The sequence below is a fragment of the Cotesia glomerata genome, unplaced genomic scaffold (assembly GCF_020080835.1).
Source record: "Cotesia glomerata isolate CgM1 unplaced genomic scaffold, MPM_Cglom_v2.3 scaffold_32, whole genome shotgun sequence".
NCBI classification, from domain to species: domain Eukaryota; kingdom Metazoa; phylum Arthropoda; class Insecta; order Hymenoptera; family Braconidae; genus Cotesia; species Cotesia glomerata.
This window is the reverse complement of record NW_025403773.1, coordinates 1-25,409: the sequence shown is the minus strand read 5'-3', so window position 1 is coordinate 25,409 and position 25,409 is coordinate 1. Positions and strand designations below refer to the sequence as shown.

The window sequence follows — 25,409 nt, the reverse complement described above, 5'->3', positions numbered from 1 at the left end:
GAACCTGCAACTGGTGCAACACAAGACTGAGGCAGTGCTTATTACCAGCAGAAAAGTGGTAGAAACCATTAAGCTGAAAGTCGGCGAACAAGAAATCACATCACAACCTTATATCCGATATTTGGGAGTGATGCTTGATGCCCGACTCAACTTCAAGCAGCAAGTGGAACATGTCAGTGCCAAAGCGTCAGTAGTGAGGGCTAGTCTCGCACGACTGATGCTGAACGTCGGAGGCCCAAAGCAGAGCAGGAGGCTATTATTGTCATCAGTAGTCACATCGGTGCTCACTTACGGAATATCTATTTGGGCCGACGCACTAAAGACGCAAGAATCATGGAGAAAGGCTGGACCAGTATATCGACTGAGTGCCCTACGAGTAGCTAGCGCCTTCCGCACAATATCAGAGGAAGCAGTGTGTGTTATTTCCGGTACTCTGCCTCTCAGAGTCCTAGCTGAGGAAAGACGGAACCTATATCAACGAAAAAGGTCAACCACACTGAGCCCTGAAGAACTTAGAAGGGAAGAACGGCTACACAGCATCGCAAGATGGCAACAGGAGTGGAATGCTGCAGAGAAAGGTCGGTGGACGTACCGTCTCATACCTCGGATTGATGTGTGGTTCAACCGGAGTCACGGTGAGATCAACTATTATTTAACGCAGATATTATCAGGACACGGATGTTACCGGAAGTATCTTCACCGCTTTAAGTACGATGATACCCCAGAGTGCCCGTCCTGTCCAGGGGTCAATGAAGATGCGGAGCATGTTTTCTTTGTGTGTCCACGTTTCAACCAACAGCGCGATGAGTTAGAGAAGATTTTGAGAAAGAGAACCCAACCAGAGTCAATAGTAGAAGCAATGTTGTCGTCAGATGCTGCCTGGAACGCCACAAGCACTTTTGCTACAAAAGTGCTTACAGAGTTGCGATCCATTGAGAAGAAAAGAGCGAAAGACAGAATCTAGAAGGAAGAAATAACATCTTAGCCACCAGGAGGAAGAGCGGCAGCTAATTCCTCTCCCCGCGAAGAAATGCCTTACGGTGGTACCATGGGGGATCAGAGGATAGAAGAGAAAGGGGTTTAGGGTTTAGTGGGTAGGGGCGTCAGCGTCGAGTTTTAGTATGACGCTACGTTGAGTCGCCACATATCCAGGCCAAACAGCTATGCCTAGAATCCGTAAAAAGGATTCCCCCCCCCCTAAGGAAAAAAAAAACACACACACACACACCTCGTGTCGGGCTTGCTGGGTCCCGCATCGGGCGCCTCCCCAGGTGGTGGATAGGGGAATGCCCGGCATATCTGCACGTCAGATGCGTTGGGTACCGAGGAAATAGAATACTCGGGGTGGACCAAAACCTAGCAAAAGATGATATGAAAATGACAGATCAATTTCAAACATCGTCTACGGTGCAGAGGGGGGATACCTCAGTGCCGGCGAGGGAAGGCGTGCAAACGGGCCTAAACTCGTCGTTATCAAGCGACCGTTTGAACAGCGGAGTAGACCCCATGGCTCTGCTGTCTAGCAATGCTAGCAAGGTTACAGGGAGTACGAAATCAGCCCAGATGGCAGAGAACGGACAGCTGAGCAACATTCCTCCAAAAAGTGGAGGACCTTTTGCTCCTGTCACTAATCAAACCTACCGAGGAAGAATCAACTCTGTACCGACCGTTACAGGCCAACAGTCACCAATGGAGAGGCTCGGCAGCAAGATCGAAGAGTTAGCCGACTTCATAAAAGACAAGAAGAATCTCCATCATGAGATCAGAAAATTGGTTACGTCTATTAGTACGGCATATAGGCTGGCCAACAAATCACCAACGACGTCGGCGTCAACGACTCAAACATCTCCGAGTCTGAGCAAAAAATCACAGCCACCTCTGGTCACTCCTAAGAAATTATCACAGCAGGGAGAGGGCAACAACAAGAAGAGGCCGCTGTCCACGCCCAGTCCTTCCGCAGAAATTGACAAGCCAGCACAGAAAAAGACAGCCCGGGATGATACCTGGACCAAAGTGACTCGGCAAAACAAGAAAAAGAAAGAACAGGAGCCAGCGGCTCAATCTGCTACAGCCCAAAACCAGCCAAACAACGGTGGCTCCAAGAAACTGAGGAGGAAGAAGACAAGAACTAAAGCTGTGCTTGTCCAACCAGCTGAAGGGCGAACATACGCCGATCTCCTCAAGGAAATCAAGGCCAAGGTAAGCCCTGTCGAGACGGGCGTAGACATAAAGTCTATTAAAAAGACGAAACACGGAGGCGTTCTCCTTGAAATGGCTCGAAAGACCGAAGACAGCAAGGCTTTCACCGATGCAGTAAAGGCAGCCACTGCAAACATCGGCACAGTCAAGACGCTAACACCAACAACAACGATCGAGATCCTCGACTTGGATGAAATCTCTACCGAGAGCGAAGTCCGTGAAGCACTTAAACGTGAATTCACTGACAGCCTGGAGGTCAAACGGGTAAATTTGACAAAACCCACACCACGAGGCAATCGGGCAGCCTTCTGCGAAGTAGACGAGGCCAGTGCGATTAAGGCCCTTGACAAGGCCCGTATAATGATCGGTTGGGTGAACTGTCGTATACGCCCAGTTGCAAAAGTAACACGCTGTTTTAAATGTCTTGGTTTTGGACACCAAACACGTCAGTGTGCGGGACCAGACAGAAGCAAGTGCTGCTACAAATGTGGTGGAGAGAACCACAAGGCCGTAAACTGCACGGAGAAGCCAAAATGCTTCCTTTGTGCTCCGGACAAAGATGCCCAGGATGGTCTATGCCATATTTCTGGCACTGGAGCTTGCAAGGCATTCCGCACAGCACTTGTAGAAGCCACGAGAGGGCAGAAATGACACGCATACTACAAGGCAACCTGAATAGGTGCGCCTTGGCGCAAAACCTGCTGCGCCAGCGTGTCTTTGAAGATAAAATCGACGTCTGCTTTATCTGCGAGCAATATCTAAACATCGAAGGTAAAACATGGTTCGCAGACGAAACTGGCATGGCAGCAATTTGGATTGTGAACACAAAGAACGTTACCGTCAACAACAGCGGAAGTGGAGCAGGTTTTGTCTGGATTCAAACCCCCACAACCTACTTCATGAGCGTCTATCTCTCACCTAACGAAGGGATTAGTGTGTTCCGACAGAAACTGGCAAATATAGAAAATGCGGTCACTAAATTCGACGGCGAAGTCATCGTAGCCGGAGACTTCAACGCTAAATCGGCTGAGTGGGGCGCTGCTTTCTCCGACACCAGAGGTAACGAGGTCACTGACGTCGCGGCTAGACTCGACCTTATAGTGCTGAACACCGGGAGCACCACGACCTTTAGAAGACCAGGGTACCAAGAATCCATCCTCGACATCTCGTTGGCGACTCCAAGGACTGCCAACATGATCGAAGACTGGACTGTATCCGAAGAATACAGCGGCAGTGATCACCAGTTCGTGACATTCAACGTTGGATTGGCATCTGCTTCGGTTTCACAACGCGACCTTTCTAAGCGGAAGTGGAATGCCAAGAGGCTTGATCCAGAGGCATTGCAAGCTTCACTTGCACGAAGCTGGTCTATCCTTCAGAACAACCCGACTCCGGATACCTGCAGCGAGACGGAAAAGGCAGTGCTAAATACGATGAAGGAAATTGCTGCCGCATGTGACGCCTCTATGCCGCGGCTGAAAAATCAGAGTTTCCCTAGGCCGGCGTTCTGGTGGTCAACAGACATAGCAGAACTCCGGAAAAAATGCCACAGACTACGTCGGCTAGCAACGAGAGCTGCGAAACGCTCCCCCAATCAAGATCTACATTTGAGCGAGTATAAGCAGGCCAAAAAGAACCTAAACCGGGCAATCAAAGCAAGCAAAGCGAAATTGTGGCAAGAGATCTGTAACGACCTTGATAAAGATATCTGGGGTAAAGCCTACCAAATTGTCACCAAACGACTTGGAAAGGCTCCACCAGAGGCGCCGAAGTCTCCAGCCTTAATGGACAGCATTGTAGCGGAGCTTTTCCCCAAACACCCGCCGCGGGAGAAGAAACACTACACTAAAAACAGCGAAGTAACACCCTTCACAACTAAGGAACTACAAGACGCGGCCAAGTCACTCAAAACAGGAAAGGCACCCGGCCCTGATGGCATCCCAGCATCGGTGATCAAGACTGTAGCCCTGGAATACCCAGACATACTCCTGAACACCTACAACGCATGCTTGGCAACTGGCACGTTTCCCGCGGTCTGGAAGCGGCAGAGATTGGTTCTGCTAGATAAAGGCAAAGGTGGCCCTGTAACACCCTCGTCGTTCAGACCACTTTGCATGCTGGACATTGCTGGGAAATTGCTCGAAAAGCTTATACAGGGAAGACTACGAAACGACATCGATCGTGCTGGAGGCTTTGCCGCAAACCAACATGGCTTCCGGAAAGGACGTTCAACAGTCGGCGCGATCCAGACAGTCGTAGGGACAGCGAGAGAAGCATGGACTGGTAGCCTCAAAGCTCGTAAAGTATGCATTCTCCTCACGCTAGATGTCAAAAACGCATTTAACAGCGCGAATTGGGGAGATATCCTAGACGCTCTGGAACACAAATTTGACGCAAAGCCAGAGAATTTGGCACTAATCGACAACTACCTTGAAGAAAGAAAGCTAATAGCGGAAACTACAGAAGGACCACAAGAATACGCCATAACGGCTGGCGTGCCGCAAGGCTCAATAATGGGGCCCGATTTATGGAACGCCGACTATGACGAGCTTCTTAAGATTCTGTTACCAAAGCAAGTAGAGCTAACGGGCTTTGCAGACGACGTCGCGGCCACGATAATAGTAGACAGCGTAGAGGAGGCCGAACTACTAGTTCGGGAAACCATTGATGCCGTCGAGACTTGGCTCGATAAACACCACCTGAAACTCGCCAAGCACAAAACCGAGATGGTCGTTCTGACTCGTCAAAAATGGTTCCCAAAACCATTCGCTGTGGACATGGGAGGAACAACACTAACGTCAACAAGGGCCCTGCGCTATCTGGGGGTAATGATAGACGAGAAACTATCTTTTCGCGAACACCTCGATAATGCATGCCAGAAAGCCAGCAAGACGGTGTCTAGCCTAGCAAGAATTATGACCAACACCATGGGACCAAGAACAAAAAAGAGAAGAGTTCTTCTAGAAGCAGTCCACTCGGTACTGCTTTATGGAGCTGAGATATGGGCAGACATATTAAAGCAGAAGACCTACCGGCGAAAGATAGCAGCAGTACAGCGGCGAGGCGCTCTCAGGGTTGCCTGCGCCTACCGCACAGTTTCCGAAGCGGCTGTATTGGTCATTGCGGGAGCCACGCCCATCGACCTATTAGCGTTCGAGAGAGTTAAACTCTATGACGCTAAAGATAGTGACGAAAACATGAAGGACGCAAGAACGAGGATAAAGGCGGAAACGCAGCAAGAGTGGCAGGACCGATGGACATCGGGAGAGACGGGCAGATGGACAGCGCGCCTGATCCCAAACATCAACGTCTGGCTTTCTCGAAAGCACGGGGACACGGACTTCTTCCTGACCCAGCTATTGACGGGACATGGGCAGTTCAATGCCTATCTTTTCAAGATGGGTTTGCACAGCACACCAACGTGCAAATACTGCCCAGACAAAATTGACAACGCCGAGCACACGTTTTTCGAGTGTGATCGGTGGAAGGACGACAGAATCAGCACCGAAGAAACAATAGGCACAACGCTCTCCCCTGAGAGCTTGGTAACCTGCATGATCACAAAAGAAGAAAACTGGTCAGCTGTCGCAGCCTACGCGCAGCGCCTTTTAAACGAAAAAATCGCAGAAAGGGATTAGAAACCAGTAGTAACAAGAAGTAGGTGTCGTGAGACACAACATGGACTGGATCGAAGTAATGCTAACGCGGTCCCGATCCAGTCTTCCCTGTAACATCTATGGGGAAAGGAGAGAGGAGGATGTTTAGTCGGTATTGTTGCAAAATAATATTGACTTCTGAGTCCGACATACCCAGGCACCAACACCTAGTCCTGGCACCAACACCAAGTCCTGGCATACGTAAATGTATTTTACCTCCTCTATAAAAAAACACACACACACACACACACTCTCGGGGCAGAAGAGATACTGCTACCGGGCGCGTCTCCCCGAGCGGATGGGAGAACGCTCGCTGTCCTTGGATGACACTTAATCTCTTAGTTGATGAGGTACAGCGGGTAGGAGCCAAGCAAAATAACCAAACAAAATAAGCTCCCGTGGACAAAACTCCCCTTTAATGGGTTGGTCACACTAACTGACCTAGCAAGACGATTGGTTCCTGCTGTAACTCACTGGGAGTGTCCGGAACCTGTATCGTAGTTTCCGACGATGCAGGCCACGGCTGATGTGAGCTTGCTCTGCCGAGGTGAAAGTTGCAGCAGTGGATCAGGAGCCAGCCACTTCGGGCCTTGATCAGGAAGTACGCAGTGAGTGTTAGAGATCGGAATCTTCACCGCTCCGAGCGAGTCTAGTCCGTCCGTGTATTCCGGGACTGGCTAAGTGTCGGCTAGGCCTCAGGGAACTGGGGTAGGAGTACTATCTCCGAGGGTACACCCGTTCCTAGTTATGGCAACCCGCTCCACTCCGTACGATGCGCTGGTAAATCAAAAAAGTATGAGTACGTTACAGGAAACAAACATGAATAGAAACGGGCTTCATGCTCAACAAGCAGCGATTGAAGTAAGCGCTGACATGAAGAGAACGCAAGCGTTGGAGCGCCTTGAGAAGCTGACCATTGAGCTGCAAGAGTTTGTCCAAACTAAGGTCAATATCCACAAGGAGATAAAGACCAAGACAACCGGTGTAGTCAATGCTCTTGGAAGATTCAAGAAACTGGACGAAGAATGGCGCTCATCATTACACCGCACCCCTTGTGCTACATCGGAGAGAAACAGTCAAGTGGTTGTTGAAGAAGCGATGGACACTGGAGCCGAAGGTGACGGAGAATCAGTCGCTGAAGAAGAAAGTGAAACTATCACAACGGCAGAGACTGAATCCTTTGACCAAGACGGCCGCATCCTGAAGAAGTTGAAAAGAAAAATTCGTTCTCCCGAAGGCGGAGCTTTTCATACTCCCAAGAAGCTGAAAGACGTTGGACCTGGTCATCCCATCAAGAAGCAGGAAGTGGTTAAGGATCTTCCACAAAACTCTTGTGAACAGAACAAGAAGCCAGGCTGGGAAAAGGTGCAGTCCAGAAAGGACAAGAAGAAGGAGCGCAAGAAACTGCTCCCAGAAAAACCTCTGGTGCCTCCACCGAAGCCGAACCAGAAGCCAAGAAGAACAGCAACGAGACCGGAGGCACTTATTATCCGTCCAGCGAACAAAGATAAGTATTCTGAAATACTTACACGGATCAAGGCGGACGTTCGCCCAGATCAGGTCCGCAACACAGTCGAGAAGATACGCAGGACCGCGACAGGGAACATTCTCATCACGCTGTCGAAAGGCAGTAGTGATAGAGGTAAAGACCTGCAGAAGACTATCGCGGGAATACTTAAGGAGGACGCAAATGTCATTAGTACAGGGCCTGAAGAAGACCTGGAAATTCGCGATATTGACGATACTACAACTAAAGATGACATTCTAACAGCTTTACAAGAGGCAGCTGGAAACGATTGTGGTATAACAGTAGAGGCCATTAAAATTCGTAAGGTCTTACGTAGCAGAACACAAATTGCGTCGGTGACTCTGGCAGCAACGGTAGCGCAGAAAGTGGTAGGAGAACACGGTAAGATTAGGATCGGCTGGACCAATTGTCGTATTAGAACAGTACTAAGACCAGTCCGATGTTATAAATGCTGGCATTTTGGACACCGTGCGGTTCAGTGCACAAGTAAAGTCGACCGCTCCAAACTTTGCATTAAATGTGGAGAAGAGGGACACAAAATCGCCGAATGTAATAAGCCTGCTAAATGCGCACTGTGTGCGGATCAATCCGGTACAGAGAATAACGCCCATCATGCCGGCACAAGCAGATGCCCAGTATACCAAGAGGCACTCAAGAAGATAACTGATAAACGAAAATGAGAATACTGCAGCTAAACATCAATCACTGTGAAGCGGCACATGATTTGCTCATGCAGACAGTACGTGAACAGAAGCTTGACCTTGTGCTTATATCGGAACCGTATAAACACCTCGGCGGCCAACCATGGGAAACTGACTGCACCAAAAAAGCTGTCATATGGTCCTGTCGCAAGCTCCCCTTCCAGAGTGTCGTTAACAATGGCAGCGCCGGCTTTGTAGCAGCATCGGTAGATGGCATCCGCTTTTACAGCTGCTACACACCACCTAGCCTCACTATTGTTGAATTCATGGACTTTCTGGATCGACTGACGGAGGACGCGAAGCAGTACTACCCAGTGGCAATAGCTGGAGACTTCAACGCCTGGGCAGTGGAATGGGGCAGCAAACACACCAACGCTCGAGGTAAAGAACTACTGGAAGCTTTTTCTACGTTAGATGTAGTATTGTTAAACAGCGGCGATGCGCCGACGTACACTAAAGGAGACGCAAGTTCTATTGTGGATCTTACTTTTGTCAGCAGCAGCCTCATCAGAGGAAACTACGACTGGAAGGTGATGGAGATCTACACGGCCAGCGATCACAATGCGATTCTCTGGGAAGTATCAAAGGACCAGAATCCTAGAAGACCGGCTAAGAAACTTGACATCGTTGGGTGGAAGGTGAAATCCTTTGACCCAGGTGCTCTAGTAGCTGCCCTAAATAGTGAACCGCTTACTACTGGATCTGCAGAAGAAATGACCAAGGACTTGATGAAGAGAGTGACCCAGGCTTGCGACACCTGCATGCCTCGTAAACGGGGCATGAACCAAAGACCTTCGGTGCACTGGTGGAACGAACACATCAGCTTCCTACGGAAAGAGTGTCTCAAGAAAAGAAGAATATCTCAGCGTGGTTATCGGCGGCCTGACTCAGCGGAACTAGTCGCAGAATACAAGAAAGCTCGTCGAGACTTAAACAAAGCCATCAAGGATAGCAAGAAGAACTGCTGGAAAGAGCTAATCAACGAGGTGGACAAAGACTTGTGGGGCAGACCTTACAAGGTAGTCATGGCAAACTTGAAATACCAGCCAATGCCGTCTCCTACGTGTCCTCAACTCCTACAGAAGATCGTGACTGCACTGTTTCCACGACAGCGCGTTTTCAACTACCTGTTGACACAAGACGAACTGAATGATATCCCACCTGTGACGAAAGAAGAACTGATGGAAGCTTGTAACCGCGTCGGGAATAATAAAGCGCCGGGATTGGACGGAATCCCTAATATTGCCTTGAAAACATCTATTAAAAGCAGCGCCAGCGTTATTCCTCGATGTCTACAACATCTGCTTGAAGGAAGGGATTTTTCCTCGGAAGTGGAAACAACAACGGCTGGTACTACTTCCTAAAGGAAAAAAGCCACCGGAAGAACCGTCATCTTATCGTCCACTCTGCATGTTGGATACAGCCGGTAAGATACTCGAACGTATAATCCACCAAAGGATAGAAGCAGTTGTCGATCCACTATTAGCAGACAATCAGTACGGATTTCGAAAAGGACGATCAACCCTGGACGCAATCAACCTGGTTGTCGGTATAGCCAAAGACGCAATCGCCGGTACCAGATGGAAGGGGTGGAACGAAGAAATATTGTCTGGTGGCAACCCTAGACATCAAAAATGCCTTCAACTCCGCCAACTGGGATCGCATCATGCAAGCTCTTCAAGAGATGAACGTACCAGGATATCTACGAAGGATAGTCGCTAGCTACTTCACGAATAGAGTCCTTAGATATGACACGAAGAATGGTCCAAAGGAGTATGATGTTACTGGAGGCGTCCCGCAGGGTTCTGTTCTCGGTCCACTTCTCTGGAATATCATGTACAACGGATTGCTGAGACTGAAACTACCAAGAAATGTCAAACTGGTAGCGTACGCGGACGACGTAGCCGTAGTAATCGTCGCCAAGCATATTGATGAGATAAATCATATGTTCACGATCACCTTTGAGCGAATTAACCAGTGGATGGACACAGTAAACCTACAACTGGCTAAACAGAAGACCGAGGCTGTACTTATCACTAGCAGAAAAGTGGTGGAAACGATCAATTTAAACGTCGGAGACCAAGAAATCACATCCCAACCATTCATTCGATATCTGGGAGTGATGCTCGATTCCCGACTTAACTTCAAACAACAAGTTGAACACGTGACCGCCAAAGCATCAGCAGTAGTGGCTAACCTAGTACGATTGATGCCCAACATCGGTGGCCCGAAGCAGACAAGGAGGTTATTGCTATCATCAGTAGTTACATCGGTCCTCACGTATGGGATATCCATTTGGTCCGACGCACTTGAGACCCAAGAATCATGGAGGAAAGCATGTCCGGTTTACCGACTGAGCGCGCTAAGAGTAGCCAGCGCCTTCCGAACAATATCAGAGGAAGCAGTGTGCGTCATTTCTGGAACTCTGCCGCTTAGAGTCTTAGCTAAAGAAAGACGGGCCCTTTACCATCGAAAGAGGTCAACTACACTGAGCGCTGAAGAACTAAGAACAGAAGAACGGCAGCACAGCATCTCGCGATGGCAACTTGAGTGGGACGCCGCAGCAAAAGGAAGATGGACACACCGCCTCATACCAAAGATCGACGTTTGGCTGAGCCGAAACCATGGTGAAGTCAACTATTACCTAACGCAGATGTTGTCAGGACATGGGTGCTTTCGAGAGTATCTGCACCGCTTTAAGCACGACGATTCTCCGGAGTGCCCGTCTTGTCCAGGGGTTATTGAGGACGCAAGGCACGTTTTCTTTGTGTGTCCACGTTTCGATCCTCAGCGTGAGGAGTTAGAGAGGATCCTGAACTGGAGAATCCAACCAGAGACAATAGTAGATGCAATGTTGTCGAATCAAACTGCTTGGAACGCTACAAGCACTTTTGCCACAGAAGTGCTTACAGAGCTGCGTTCCATTGAAAGAAAAAGAGCAAATGACAGAAACTAGAAGGAAGGAAAAATAACACCTTAGCCACCAGAAGGAATAGCGGTAGCTGGATCCTCCCCTCACGAAGTAATGCCTGACGGCGGTTTCCATGAGGGATTAGAGGAAAGAAGAAAAGGGGTTTAGGGTTTAGTGGGTAGGGGCGTTAGGGTCGAGTTTTAGTATGACACTGCGTCGAGTCGCCACATATCCAGGCCAAACAACTATGCCTGGAATCCGTAAGAAGGATTCCCCCCCCTAAGATAAAAAATAAAATTACACACACACACACACACACACACACACACACACACACACACACACACACACACACACATACAGACACCATCGTGGGAATAGTCAGGAAAGCTTCCTAGAACCTCGAAACGTCGAGATTCGATTAAAAAGTTGATTTTCCGTAAAACCGGGTGAAAAAAATAACTTCCCGATTTTTGAAAATCTTCGATTTTCCTAGCGGAAAGTTAAAAATCTGGATATTCGTAAATTTTTCTAGTATAATGAAGTGAGATTTTATAAAAAAAAAAAAAAATAAAAAAAAACCCTTTTAAACAGGAACTTTCTTGAACAGCTAAATAATAGAATAAGATATTTAAAAAAAAATAAATGAGACATTAGATAAATATTATAAATATTAATTTAAGCGAATAATGAGTATACAAATTTCAAATAATAGAAATCAAATAAATCAATTTTTAACACTCATCTAATGAATATGTTACTAAAAGTAAGATAGATTATAATTTGAATAGAAATTGCACTTACTTAAGGGGGTATTCTGGTCTAGAAGCCTAAATTTTAGGCATTTTTCAAACTAACATAAAAAAAAAATTAAGAACATTTTTACTATAGGTTTTTTTATATGATGTTTATTAACGTTTCAAGAATATAAAAAAAAATTGAAAAAAAAAAAATGATAAATTGGACAAATTACAGGTCGGTGAAGTGGGGGCTACAAAAAAAACGGTGCACCCTGGTTGACATGATTCCAGCCCTTGTAGTGATCTAAAACAAAAAAATTTGAAAAATTCTCAATCTGTAAAGATGTCGCTATCGCGTTGACCTTAGTCAAAAAAAAAAAAAAAATTCACAAAATGGCGTCGACATGAAATATCAATTTTTTTTTTACCCCCTTTTTTTGACCTTTTCGAATTTTTTAAAAATACTCCAAATTGAAATTTTTTAAAATCCAAGGCAGACGCGATAGAGAGATATATAAAGAAGATTCTCACCAAATTTCAAAAGAATCGGTCGGGTAGAACTTGAGATATCATGTCAACCACTTCAAAAAAAGTAGTTTTGAGAAAAACGCGTTTAAAGTTTGAGAAACAATTATAGTAGAATAACTCGTATAATAACATTCAATACTCACTTTGGATTAATCGGCGATTCCAGATCCATACATTGGGCCTTCTTCAACTTCATATTCGATGTTTTGTGAAGTTCTTTCAGCTAATCGAGCTGTTCTGCCTTCTTTGGAAGCAGCAGTAGCTCATAGCTCAGAGCGCTCAATCCGAACTTCGTTACGTCTGATAGCAAATGAATGAGCTTCAGTACCAACGGTGATGCCCATAAGTTCCATCATTTTTAAGATGGGTAAATAACCTTCATTAAAAATGGCAACAGCTAAATAATTCGCAATTTGAATTGTTTGAGATCCAGCGTGAATATGCTTGGGAGCAAAAGTCTATATTAATGAATTGAGCGATTCATTGTTATTTTGAGTTTCGGATCCCAAACATCGATGTAGTAAATCGTCAGACGATAAACTGGTATAAATGGGCTCAATTACTTTCAGTACTTTTTCATCCAGGGGGGGATGTTCGTGGACAAACTCTTCAAGAGTGTTCTCATCTCCAAACTTTTTTAACTTTGCTGCGGAAGCACTCGTATAACTACAATCTTTTTCAGCGGTAAATTGATTTGATGAAAATCGTTTCTTCTTGTGCCTATCTGGACGACTACTGCTCCCCCGCGCACTTTTTCTATCTATTTTTAAGCAAATAAAAAAAACAAAATTTATTATTTCACAAAACTATCCACAGAGCACTTGTCTACTTCGCTTCAAGATTGAAACTAAACTGAACAGAATAATAAATGATAAACAATATCAACATTATAACTTTCGCATTGAACAGTTCCTGGTATATTTAGTATGTATATTCCTAGTATATTAAGTATGTATAAAGGTATATATAGAAGTATAAAAATATATATTGAATATATATGAAGGCTTATGTCGAAAACAAAAGAGTTCTTGGAAAGAACGAGTGCTCAAGTCTTCCAGGAACTGCCACTGTTTATTGTGTGATTCGCGACGATCGGCCGGCTTAGATGCTGCGTCACAAAATCGACTGTATCTTCGAAAATAATTCGAAATTTGAAAAATCCATTTAAGGACATATTTTTAAGGGTCTAAACTTTGAAAATATGCAAAAAAAAATCGATTTTTTCAAATTTCTAGACTAGAATACCCCCTTAGAATAAAATGTAAACTAATAATAATTAATGAAATTTCACTTACATTTCAATATCCGTACAATGAAGGATTAAACTCTCTTACTCTGACTAATTACCATAAGAGAGGGTGTAGAACATCAGGTATAAATGGTTTTTAAAACGTACATTACATATATTGACCCTCAGGTTAAAAATGCAGCTGTGTCGCCAGCTTTCACCGTAAGAACCTCTTTGTTCATCCAACTCATTACTCAGGTAGCCTCATGCATCAATAAAAGATGCAGAAATTTAATGAAAATTTATGGTCTTCAACACTTACTTACTAATGAGATATTAAATATGCATTGCTATACTTAATTACTAATGCCAATGACAAGCATTATAGAATCTTTGAATTTGCTATTGGCCCTATCGAAGCACCCTCTCCATCGAATTTGTCAATATAAGGTAAAATCTCAGTTGCAAAATCATTTCTCATCGAAATTTTGTCTTGTGAACATCAAAACTTCAAAAAATCCAAGTTTGGTTCAATGATTTTCAATTTGTAATAAATTTGTGAATCAATAAGTAAAAGAGTTTTATTTTCGTCAACTAGAATCAAATACTGATGCTGTTAAAGTGTTCTACTCATTATTTAAAGCTGGTTAGACTTAGTGTTTGACTCAAAGAGTGTAAAGAAACCTCAATTTCTACGTTTGAGTAAAAAGATTTTGTGGTTTTTAAAAGACGAAAAGTGCAACTCAATTACTATGGCCACTAGCAAGGATTTTGTCGATGCTATTGTGTCAGGAGATGTAGTAACTGTTAAGAAAATATTGAAGGTGTTGAAGTCCAGCAAAAATAATAGAAAGTGCAGTGATGATTTAATATCATTAGCAATCAAAAAGAACCAATCAGTAATTGCAAAATTGCTGATCAAACATAGTGCAACTATAAACAAAAATGTGGATAACTCCTTAACAACCTCGTTATTTTACGCCATTCGACGCAAGAATTTTAAAATCGTGAAAAGTCTTGTGAGAATGGGTGCAAAAGTCAATAGGAAATCAAAATCGGGTATGACTCCACTATTAGCAGCTGCAGAACGAAGCAATTTAAAAATTTTATCATTTATTTTAGAACAAAATCCCAATATAAATGATATTGACGCTTCGGGAAATACTGCTTTGCACTATGTGTTTCATCATTTGAATAAAGAAGGTCGATCAAGATATTCTTATGCTCATACTTCGGAGGCTGGTAACGACGATAAAAGAATTATGTTGTTACATAAAACTGGAGCTGATTTAAACGCTAAATGCTCGTTTAAAAACCATCCAGATTTAACAACAATTCTGGATTTGGCAATCTACATCGGATCCATCCCAGCAGTTACTTATCTTCTCTACAAGACTCTTGTGGGTCTTAAGCAGTTAGACTATTCCAAAATAGAACTAGTTGCTTTTGATGAAAACGCAATCGAAGCATATGCACGGACCAGCGCAGAGTACGTTGAGCTGCTAAAAGAAAAAAGCTTAATAGTTCAATTTAATTTAGCATTATTCATAAATAATCGGCACGAAATATGCATTTATGCAACCGAAGATACTCTTCAGAAAGTTCATGACTTTGTGAAAAAGGAGGAAGAGGAAAACTCAATATTCTTTGGTTACTATCGTGAGGTAGAGAAATTAATGATGGAGAGTCGTCAATTCCTGGAAGACAAAAAAATGGGATTAAACGGAATCTCATATTGGAAGTTCATCACTGGGAACCGAGAAGACTTAGTGAAGTTTCTTTTCAATGATGATTTTCTGTCTCCACTATTATTGAAGGAGCTGGAAGAAGCAAGTATGGATTATCGATTTACTTTTCATCGAGAACCATTAATGAATAATCTTTCATACGCAATTGGGAAAAGCAATGCTCTACGAAAAGTAACTGAGGAAATCAACGATCTGTTCAGTGCAGTGTTGCCATACGATTGCTGTGAACATATTGTTCATTCAATGACAAATGATGAAGTGAAGAATTTTATAAAAAGTCTTAATCCACCTGACATTTCAGACTTTAATTTTTAATACAATATATTTTCTGTAGACTGGTTTTTAATTTTTAATATTATATTATTAGCAATCCTTGCCAATGTCTTTAATTATTCAATAGTTTCAAATTAAACAGATCAGTGGAATAGGCCTACTGGGGAAACCACATAAAAAAAACGCGCTGAGTACACTACCTCGAAGGTGGCGTGGAAACGTGTACATATTATGACGATTACAACTCTTTCAACTGTTTGAATCGTGATATCTCGAAAGCGGTGGTTTCTTTCTGGAAGTAGTAAGTAATAGAATAAGAATTACTTTAAATACAATAATTAAAAAATTTTTAATTTTTTTTTAGCCTTTTGTTATCATAGTACCTTTTTGAAAATTTTGAAGTTTTAAAACTGCTAAAATGAAAAAAAAAAAATTTTTTTTAACCAAAATAAAAAATTTTTTATCTATAATATCATTGTAAGCTATATTCTCAGGAGTGCTACTTTTCTAATTTCTTGGAACAACTTCCAATAATCATTTCAATAGCATCCTATTTCTTAAATATTTATACTATGATTTACATCAAAATTAATTTTTCCTTATGATAATTTTTTTAGTTTTAATCTCCTCAATAATTGGAATAAATTTTTTAAATGAATAATCATAATTATTCGGAACCATCAAACTAAAATTAACAGACATCTTAATCTTACGACTTTTTAGATTTTTATAACAATCAAATTTTCAAAAAAAACAATTAAGTGAAAAAGTTCCACATGTGAAAATCAGTCAAAGTTAATAAGTGCACATTTCTTAAAAATATTTTTTTTTTAACCATAATTAATTTGTTATAAAAATTTCAAAAATTGTTAGATATCTGTTGATTTTAGTATTATTTTGGAAATCTTTTCTATACTGCACCGAAAAAAAATTACTTGAATCAAATAAATAATTTTGAAGAACTTTACCTTCTTAATTCGAATAGAAAAAATCTTAAACTATAAAATTTTTCTTGTGGTTGAAGAAAATTTTACTTGATTCAAGAAGTTTTCGTCTTGATTCGAGGCAATTTTTTTTTCTGTGTAATATTTTTTTATTTTAAACGTGCTTTTGCTTTAAATAGTATAAATCATTTAACTCATTCAAAAATGGGGCATGCTCAAAAATTAAATTTTAATTTTGATCCATTGATTGAAGACAATTATGAAGTTTGGAAAGTGAAAGTTAAAGATTTACTAACAACAATGGATTTATGGAAGTACGCTGATAAAAATTCATCGTCAAAACTATCTAATACCGATTCGGCGGAATGGGAAATAATTAATAAAACTGCTAAATCAATAATTATGCTCAATATTACCAATAAAACATTTAAAGAATTAAATTTGGAGTCAGATTTAACGGCTAGTGAAACTTTTGAAAAAATAGAAACCTTTTTTGGTATAAAAAATCCAGATGGTGTTATTAATATTCTTCAAAAACTTTTGATACTCGCACAAATAGCAGACGGTGTCGATATAAAACTTGCGTTGAATAACTTTTTTGATACGATTGACAAATTAAAGGATTTAAAAATTAACTTGTGTAAGCATAATTTCCTTTTGAGCAATATTCTTCTTACTACCCTGATTAAGAAATCTCATTTGGAATGATTCGAAAAGACGCGGGTTTCATCATTTCAAATCATCCCAAATTGTCAGGATGATTTGACTTTCAAGCATAAATTTTACAACGAATCATTTTATATCATATCAAATAATAAAAAAATGTAATATTATTTTATGATTTTAAATGATTTGAAATGATTTCAACTTCCAAATCATTTTGAATAATATTGAATGATAAAATAATATTATAATTTCTGGTTTTCTAGATGATTTAAAATTATTTGAAATGATTTCAACTTCCAAATCATTTTGAATAATATTGAATGATAAAATAATATTGAAAATTCTGGTTCTTCAGATGATTTAAAATTATTTGAAATGATTTCAACTTCCAAATCATTTTGAATAATATTGAATGATAAAATAATATTGAAAATTCTGGTTCTTCAGATGATTTAAAATTATTTGAAATGATTTCAACTTCCAAATCATTTTGAATAATATTGAATGATAAAATAATATTGAAAATTCTGGTTCTTCAGATGATTTAAAATTATTTGAAATGATTTCAACTTCCAAATCATTTTGAATAATTTTGAATGATAAAATAATATAGAAATTTCTGGTTTTTCAGATGATATAAAATTATTTAGCATAATTTAAACGTTCGAATCATTTTAAATAATATTGAATGATAAAATAATATTGAAAATTCTGGTTCATCAGATGATTTAATATTATTCGAAATGATTTCAACTTCCAAATCATTTTGAATAATATTGAATGATAAAATAATATAGAAATTTCTGGTTCTTCAGATGATATAAAATTATTTAGCATAATTTAAACGTTCGAATCATTTTGAATAATATTGAATGATGAAATAATATTATAATTTCTGGTTTTCCAGATGATTTAATATTATTTGAAATGATTCCAACTTCCAAATCATCTTAAATAATACTGAATAACATTGAAAGCTCGTTTGGGTAATTTTACATTTTATAAATTTCTTTTAATATTTTCGATCCCAGAGTGATCATAATCATTTAATTGTTATTAGTTTGATAAATAGAATGGTAATGAAGGTGTCGTTATAGGGATACAAAAGATTGAATTGTCATTGTTACATAGGTATAATCTTATTTTTTATTGAACCTCAAAACTATTGGGTTGTAGACATACATAGTCAGTCATAGAAATCAAAGATAAATTTTCTACTCTAATAAATACCATTTTTGATACTATTTTTTTTATATCTATAATTGTAAATTTATTTTCCCACTCTTTTATAACAAATATATGTTCAAAAATATCAAATTTTTCTACTGCAGCTACTGTTACCTTTACGTAAACTTGATCATGTCGATTATAAAAGCAATAAATTATTTCTAATAATAATGTCGAAAAAATAATTTAAAATTAATAGAAATTAAATTTCAAGTTATTTTGAATTAATTTAAATCATAATTTTACAATTTTTAAGTATTTAAAATGAGCAATTTTTAAGTATTCAAAATGAGCAATTCTAAATCATTTCGAGTTATTTTAAGTCATAAAGTTATGGTTCAAAATTATGGACAGCTAAGAATTTTGAATCATTTTAAATAATTTCAAATAATATAATTATGATTTAAAATCATATACTACTAAAAACTTTGAATAATTTTGAATAATATAATTATGATTCAAAATGATTCAGAACTAAGAATTTTGAATCATTTTGAATAATTGTGAATCATAATTTTGCGATATCATACAATATGAAATTATTAAAATTTTTCGAATCATTCCAAATCATATTTCTTAATCAGGGATATCTTACCGCCCAGTTTCAAAAAATTGAAACTCGTGCATTTATCTGGTGATAAGCTGCCTGATGTAACTCTTCTTGGTATAAAAATATTGGAGTATTGCGATAAAATTTTTCTATCTGATGAAGATGAAGATGATACTGAAGAAGAAGAAGAAAAAGAAGAGGGTGCGGAAAAAAATTCTGCAGAAGAAAAAATTATAAATAAGAATGTTTCAGAAATCAAAGATGAAGGAAATAATATTACAAAAAATATTTAACAGTCAAAATGATCATCTAATTATCGGAGTCTTTTTATTTAAGGTAGTTTGGCACTGACTTCAACTTGACCCCATATTTTTTATATTCATTCGAAAGGTTATGATTTAATACATCTATAGAAAAAAATCAGATTTTTTAACCACACCGTTTCAGAGATATAATTAATTAAAGTTTCGCAAAAATACACGATCTCTTATAAGTGTCCTTGTTCAATAACTCCGGAAATGGAAAATTTATAAAAAAATCGGCCAACTTGACACCATAAAAAAAACTTTCCAATAGATAAAACAATGTTTCATACATATTCTATTAAAATTTTATAACGATTTACCACATAGTTTTAATTTAATTAATTTTTTAATATCAAAAATTGGTTTCTATCTTTGTTGTTTGTCGGAGACATTACTCCCCCATCTTTATCAGGGGAAAAATGGCGACTTCTCGGCGCGCGGCAAATTTGAAATTGAAATATAATCATAAAGTTTATTTGCATTAAAATAAATTGTTATTAAACATACATTAAAAGTTCACGTAAATTATAGCAGATTTAACATATTGAAGTGATATTTGCAAATTTAAACAATAAATGAACACCGTGAGAACTGTTGTAAGTACCGACCTTACATAATCTATAACAGATCGTTTCAGGCTATTTCCAGTCGATACAGACACACTTTTTGGTTGTAAAAAAATTTTTTCCCAGTCACACTTAAAAAATTTTTGACTTCGTTTACAGCACTTAGAAATTTTTATGAAAATGGGACTTAGAAAAAATTTTTGGTGTATACTGAGTGTATATACGCCGCGTATACACCGTGTATATTTGGTGTATACTTAGTGTATAGCGATACGGTAGGGACTCTGTCGAGTAAACGTCAATGTTTCGACAATCTTATAGTTACAATTACATAAACAAATTAAAGACAGCCTTCAAGTAAACTTAAATACAAGTAGCAAGTTGACTTTTTTCTTGAAGATTGAAACATATTCATTTTTGTAATACTTTATTTACATACCCATACAGGAAAATACGATGGGGCCAGATATGGGCCACGCTTGGCGCAATGCTGTCTATCTCTGGCCATGCTTGTAAACCCGGTTTGGCCCAGCCTTGGTAGAAGTCTGGAGTGATAACAGGGTGCCAAGCTTGGTTGCCAAGACTTGGAAAGGGCTTGACCAAACTTAGATTTTGAATATACTTTCAACCGATTCGAACCTGTAGATTTTGAAAAATCTCAAAAAAACTACAAAAAAAAATTTTTTGAAATGTGGTTTTTTTTCAATTACTTTTAAACGGCTCTACCGATCGATTTCAAAAACTAATCAGCTCTTAACATCAAAAAACCACGTCAATCGCCGCCAGACCGGTTGAAATCGGTTGATTCGATCGTGAGTTATCGTTGTCGAAAGAAAACCGAAAAAAAGTGTTTTTCTCTCCGAAATTTCTAGTTTAATCAATTCATACTCAAAGATTTATTATGAAACTTCAAAAACTGCGTCGAATGCTGCCAATCACGTGAAAATTGGTCTATTCATTCAAAAGTTATTGCGGTTTGAAAATTCACAAAATTGTGTTTTATTAAACTACTATTAGAGTTTTGAGCTCGAAGAGCTCAAAATGACACAAAAATCATATTTGTGAGGTCGAAGAGCTCAAAAATGTAATGTGTAATTTTGAGCGCTTAAGTACAAAATGAGCGGGAAGTTGCAGGGATGGCCTTTAGGGTCAACCCTCGTCCTAATTTTCAACTTCCCGCTAACAAAATCGAAGATTTTTGAAAAATCGGGAAGTTATTGTTTTCACGCCGTTTTGCAAAAATCGAGGTTTCAACAGATCTCGACGTTTTGAAGTCCTAAGAAGCTTCCCTGACTACTTTTACGATGATATCCATACGTCTGTGTGTGTGTGTGTGTGTGTGTGTGTGTGTGTGTGTGTGTGTGTGTGTGTGTGTGTGTGTGTGTGTGTGTGTGTGTGTGTGTGTGTGTGTGTGTGTGTGTGTGTAAACCTCTCGTAACTTTTGAACGGCTTGACCGCTTTCATCGCGGTTGGTGTCATTCGAAAGGGCTTCACCAAACTTAGATTTCCTGTAAGTTGGAACCGATTCGGACCAGTAGATTTCGAGAAATTGCAAAAAAAGTGACACAAAAAGTTGTTTTTTTTTTTCATTTTTTTTAAATATCTCCGAATTGGCTGAACCGATCAACTTCAAAAACTACTCAGCTCTTAACCTTGAAAACCCGCATCGATGGCCACATAGAGCGTCAGAATCGGTTGATGCGTTTGTGAGAAATCGTCGAAAAAAATCGAAAAAAGTGTTTTTTTGTAATAACTCCGAAATTTTTCATCAGATCCATTTTTTTGTTCAAAATTATTTATAGAACTCAAAAAACTACATCGATTGCCGCCAACCGCGTGTAAATAGGTTGATTCATTCAAAAGTTATAGCAGTTTGAGAATTAAAGAAATCGTGCTTCATCGAACTTTGATAAGATTTTTGAGCTCGAAGAGCCTAAAAGCATAGGAAAGCTATCTCTTTGAGTTCAAAGAGCTCAAAATAACACATAAATTGTATTTTTGAGCTCGAAGAGCTCAAAAACGTCATAAGTGCTATTTTAAGCGCCTAGGTATGGAATTAGCGGGAAGTTGCAGGGATGGCCTTCAGGGTCAACCGTTTTCCTAACTTTTTTTTATTGCGACTGGTGGGACAAGCATTTGTGACTGGTGGGACACGTATAAAATGTCTACATCAAGTTGTTTATTAAAAAGACTTTTATATTATTTCAACCTTAGAAACATTATTGTTTATATATTTAACTATGAATTATTTAGGATAATTAAAAAAAACTAATCAAAAAACACAAATAAAAGATTTAGCATGCTGACAACGCGATCTTGATAAACTAAGATGTTAATTAATAACGAACATAAAAAAATCTGTTCTTAAAACTATAATAATAAATATGTTAGTTAATAACAAACATAAAATGAATTTGTTCTTAAAACTATTAAAACAACATTTGATCCGGATATAAGTTAGTACGGTTGAAAAGTTACTAGGAGAGAAAAATCGGTTTTCTTATTGATTAAAAAAAAATTTCTTTACAAATGAGTAAAATATAGACTTTTAATAATATATTAGGACTGAATTAGGATGAATTAAAGAAATTTTAAAACTTTAGTCATTTTCCCATTTCGCATGGAATGCCTAAGTTATTATTGTTATCTATTTGAGCAATATTAAAAATAATCGACTAAATAATTGAAATGGACTTTAAGGGGTGGGGTAGTCAGAATTTTCAAAAAATCAATTATTTTTTTTTTGCATTTTCGTTATGTGTAATATCTTAAAAATATTCTCTGAAAATTTCAAGTCGATCCGATAATTAGTTTTTGAGTTATTCGACAAATAACAAAGAGAGCTCGGGTACTTCAAAGCGCTCGGGAGCAGATAGCTAGCGGCAGCTTCAAGAAACCCCTTTTAGGGTTCTACCCTGTTGAAAATCTCCAATAAGATCCCATCAAAAGCGACAAAAGCCACTTAGAAACTAATAAAATTTATGGGTTTCTAAGTGGCTTTTGTCGCTTTTGATGGGATCCTATTGGAAATTTGAAACAGGGTATTGTCATTCATGAACTAAGACTTTGGTGTATGTAGTAGTACCTAAATTTATAAATACCTAAATACCTAAATATTATATATATATATATATATATATATATATATATATATATATATATAATTACAATTTCTAGGTAGTATAAGTGCTACAAATTATTTTTTTTTCGCCACCTCACTAGTATGCCTGTGGCAGTTGCGGAGAGCAGTCGATAGTTGTGCGTTACTAAAATATATTATTTTTGAAGTTATTTATTATGGGACGTGATACGAGAAAAGTTCCGAGAGAAGTTCGGAAATCTGAAAATATCCGTAAGTTGTATTCAAAGAAACGAAAAAATATATTTAACCCAAAAACGGCGGAACGTGATGAAAGTGTTCGGAGTACATCGTCTAAAAAACTGAAACAAAATACTGAAAACGATGTACCCGAAAGTTGCACCTCTGAATTTCGAATAATTAATTTTATTACGGTATTCACTGCCATTTCTGCTCTTGTGAAATGTAAGAAATGTGATGGAAACATTGAATTTCTAACAGCTAGTACACGCATGGGCTGGGATTTAAAATTGTAGTTTCATGTAATAATTGTGACAGTGAATATATTCCTTCCTGCTCTTTAATTGGGCATTCTTATGAAATAAATAGACGCTTTATTTTTGTGATGAGAATACTAGGGATAGGATACGAAGGTTTGTGCAAGTTTTTGTGGCCTGATGGACATGCCGTCTTTTTTAGATAAAGCTACGCATACAATATTATTGAAGCACATTTTAGATTGTGGTAAAACCGTTGCAGAAGCCTTGATGAAAAAAGCTGTGAATCAAGAAAAAGAAGCGACAAGTGAAAATGAGAATAAGAACGATTTGACTGTATCGGGAGATGGAACCCGGCAAAAACGGGGATTTACATCGTCATTTGGAGTTTCTTCTATAATTGGCTATTATACTGGAAAGATTCTTGATATAAACATTAAAAGTGCTTATTGTAAGCTATGTGAGTATTGGAAAAAGAAAAGAAATACGGTTGAGTTCGAGGAATGGTATGAATCGCATGAAAATGAGTGTAGTGCTAATCACAAGGGGTATTCGGGGAAAATGGAGGTGGATGCAATGATTGAAATGTTTCAGCAGTCTGGAACAAAACATGGAGTTAAATATACAAACTACATTGGCGATGGTGATTCGAAAACCTATTCTGGAATTATAAAAGCAGATCCTTACAAAAATACAACCATAAATAAAAAGGAATGTATAAGCCATGTTCAGAAGCAGATGGGGACTCGACTCCGTACTCTAAAAACTAAACAAAAAGGTCTTGGTGGTAGAGGTAGGCTTACAGGAAAAGTAATAGACAAATTAACTGTGTACTGTGGTTTATCAATACGTCGTCATTGCGATTCTATTGAAGATATGAAATCTGCTATTATGGCAACTTTTTACCACTACGGTTCGACTGATGAAAATCCGAATCATGATATGTGTCCCAAAGGCGAAGATTCTTAGTGCTCTTACCAGCGCGCTGAAGCAAGTGGAGAGCTTGATACTTATACTCAAGATTATTCTCCCTTACCTCCTGATGTTTTAAAAGCTGTTAAACCGATTTACGACGATCTCAGTAATGATAATTTACTTTCAAGATGTGTAGGTGGATTCAATCAGAATAATAATGAGAGCTTCAACCAACTAGTGTGGAAAATATGCCCAAAAACCGTGAATACTAGTTCTACTATCGTACAAATTGCTGCATACATAGCTACTTGTATATTTAATGAAGGTACAAATTCATTATTAATGATTATGGATATCCTAGGACTTAATTGTGGGTCTAATTCCCATCGGTATGCTGAAAAATTGGATGCTGCAAGTGTGAAAGTGGCAGATCAGTGCGCCAACGACAACACTCGAGAAGGCAGAATGCTTCGTAGGCAACAGCAAATTGATGTTTTGGAAACTTCCACAATGGCTGAAGAACTATTATATGGCCCAGGAATAGATGACTCGATGTAAGTAATTTAATAATTCGTATTTCTGTACGTGAATCTAGTGTGAAACTTTAAACGCGTTTTTCTCAAAACTATGTTTTTTGAACTGGTGACAACTGTAACTCGAAAACCGCTCAGTAGATTTCAATAAAATTCATACAGCTTTTAGAATACATAATAAACTCGGGCCTGATCGAAGGATTTTTTTTTTTTCAAAAATTTCGATTTTTTAAGACCAATTAACTGTTGATTTTTTCCTAAAAATCTAGACAAAAATTTCCTGAGACCGCCATTTTGTTAATTTTTGAAAAAAAAAAATCCTTCGATCAGGCCCAGGATAATCTATTTATAAAACTAATTTTTTTCATCCGATTGATTTTAGATGAATCTCCAAGGACTTATGATTGTCACCACAAGGACCTTTTTTTGGAACTGGGTCAACACAGACAGCTATAACTTTGGAAATTAAATTTTTTTTTTTTTGAAATTTTCGTGACTTCAAGTCAAAACATTGTATAATAATGCCGTATTACTACTTTTGTAAAATAACATGATTTAATAGCAAAAAAAAAATACTGAAAATTCTCATTTTTTCGTGCCTCTGACTACCCCTAA

At 38.9% G+C, this 25,409-nt stretch overlaps 1 protein-coding gene and 1 long non-coding RNA gene across 2 annotated transcripts; both read left to right on the top strand.

Moving 5' to 3' along the window:
- Positions 1 to 14,243: 14,243 nt before the first annotated feature.
- LOC123274388 lies at positions 14,244 to 15,554 on the top strand. The gene has a single exon (XM_044741986.1). It carries the CDS (start codon positions 14,244 to 14,246, stop codon positions 15,552 to 15,554), a length of 1,311 nt encoding a protein of 436 aa, XP_044597921.1.
- Positions 15,555 to 24,725: 9,171 nt separating this feature from the next.
- On the top strand, positions 24,726 to 25,376 carry LOC123274387. Its single transcript, XR_006511507.1, has 2 exons — positions 24,726 to 24,815; positions 25,177 to 25,376. It is a non-coding gene; the product is annotated as an uncharacterized LOC123274387 (long non-coding RNA).
- The last annotated feature ends 33 nt before the right edge of the window (positions 25,377 to 25,409 follow it).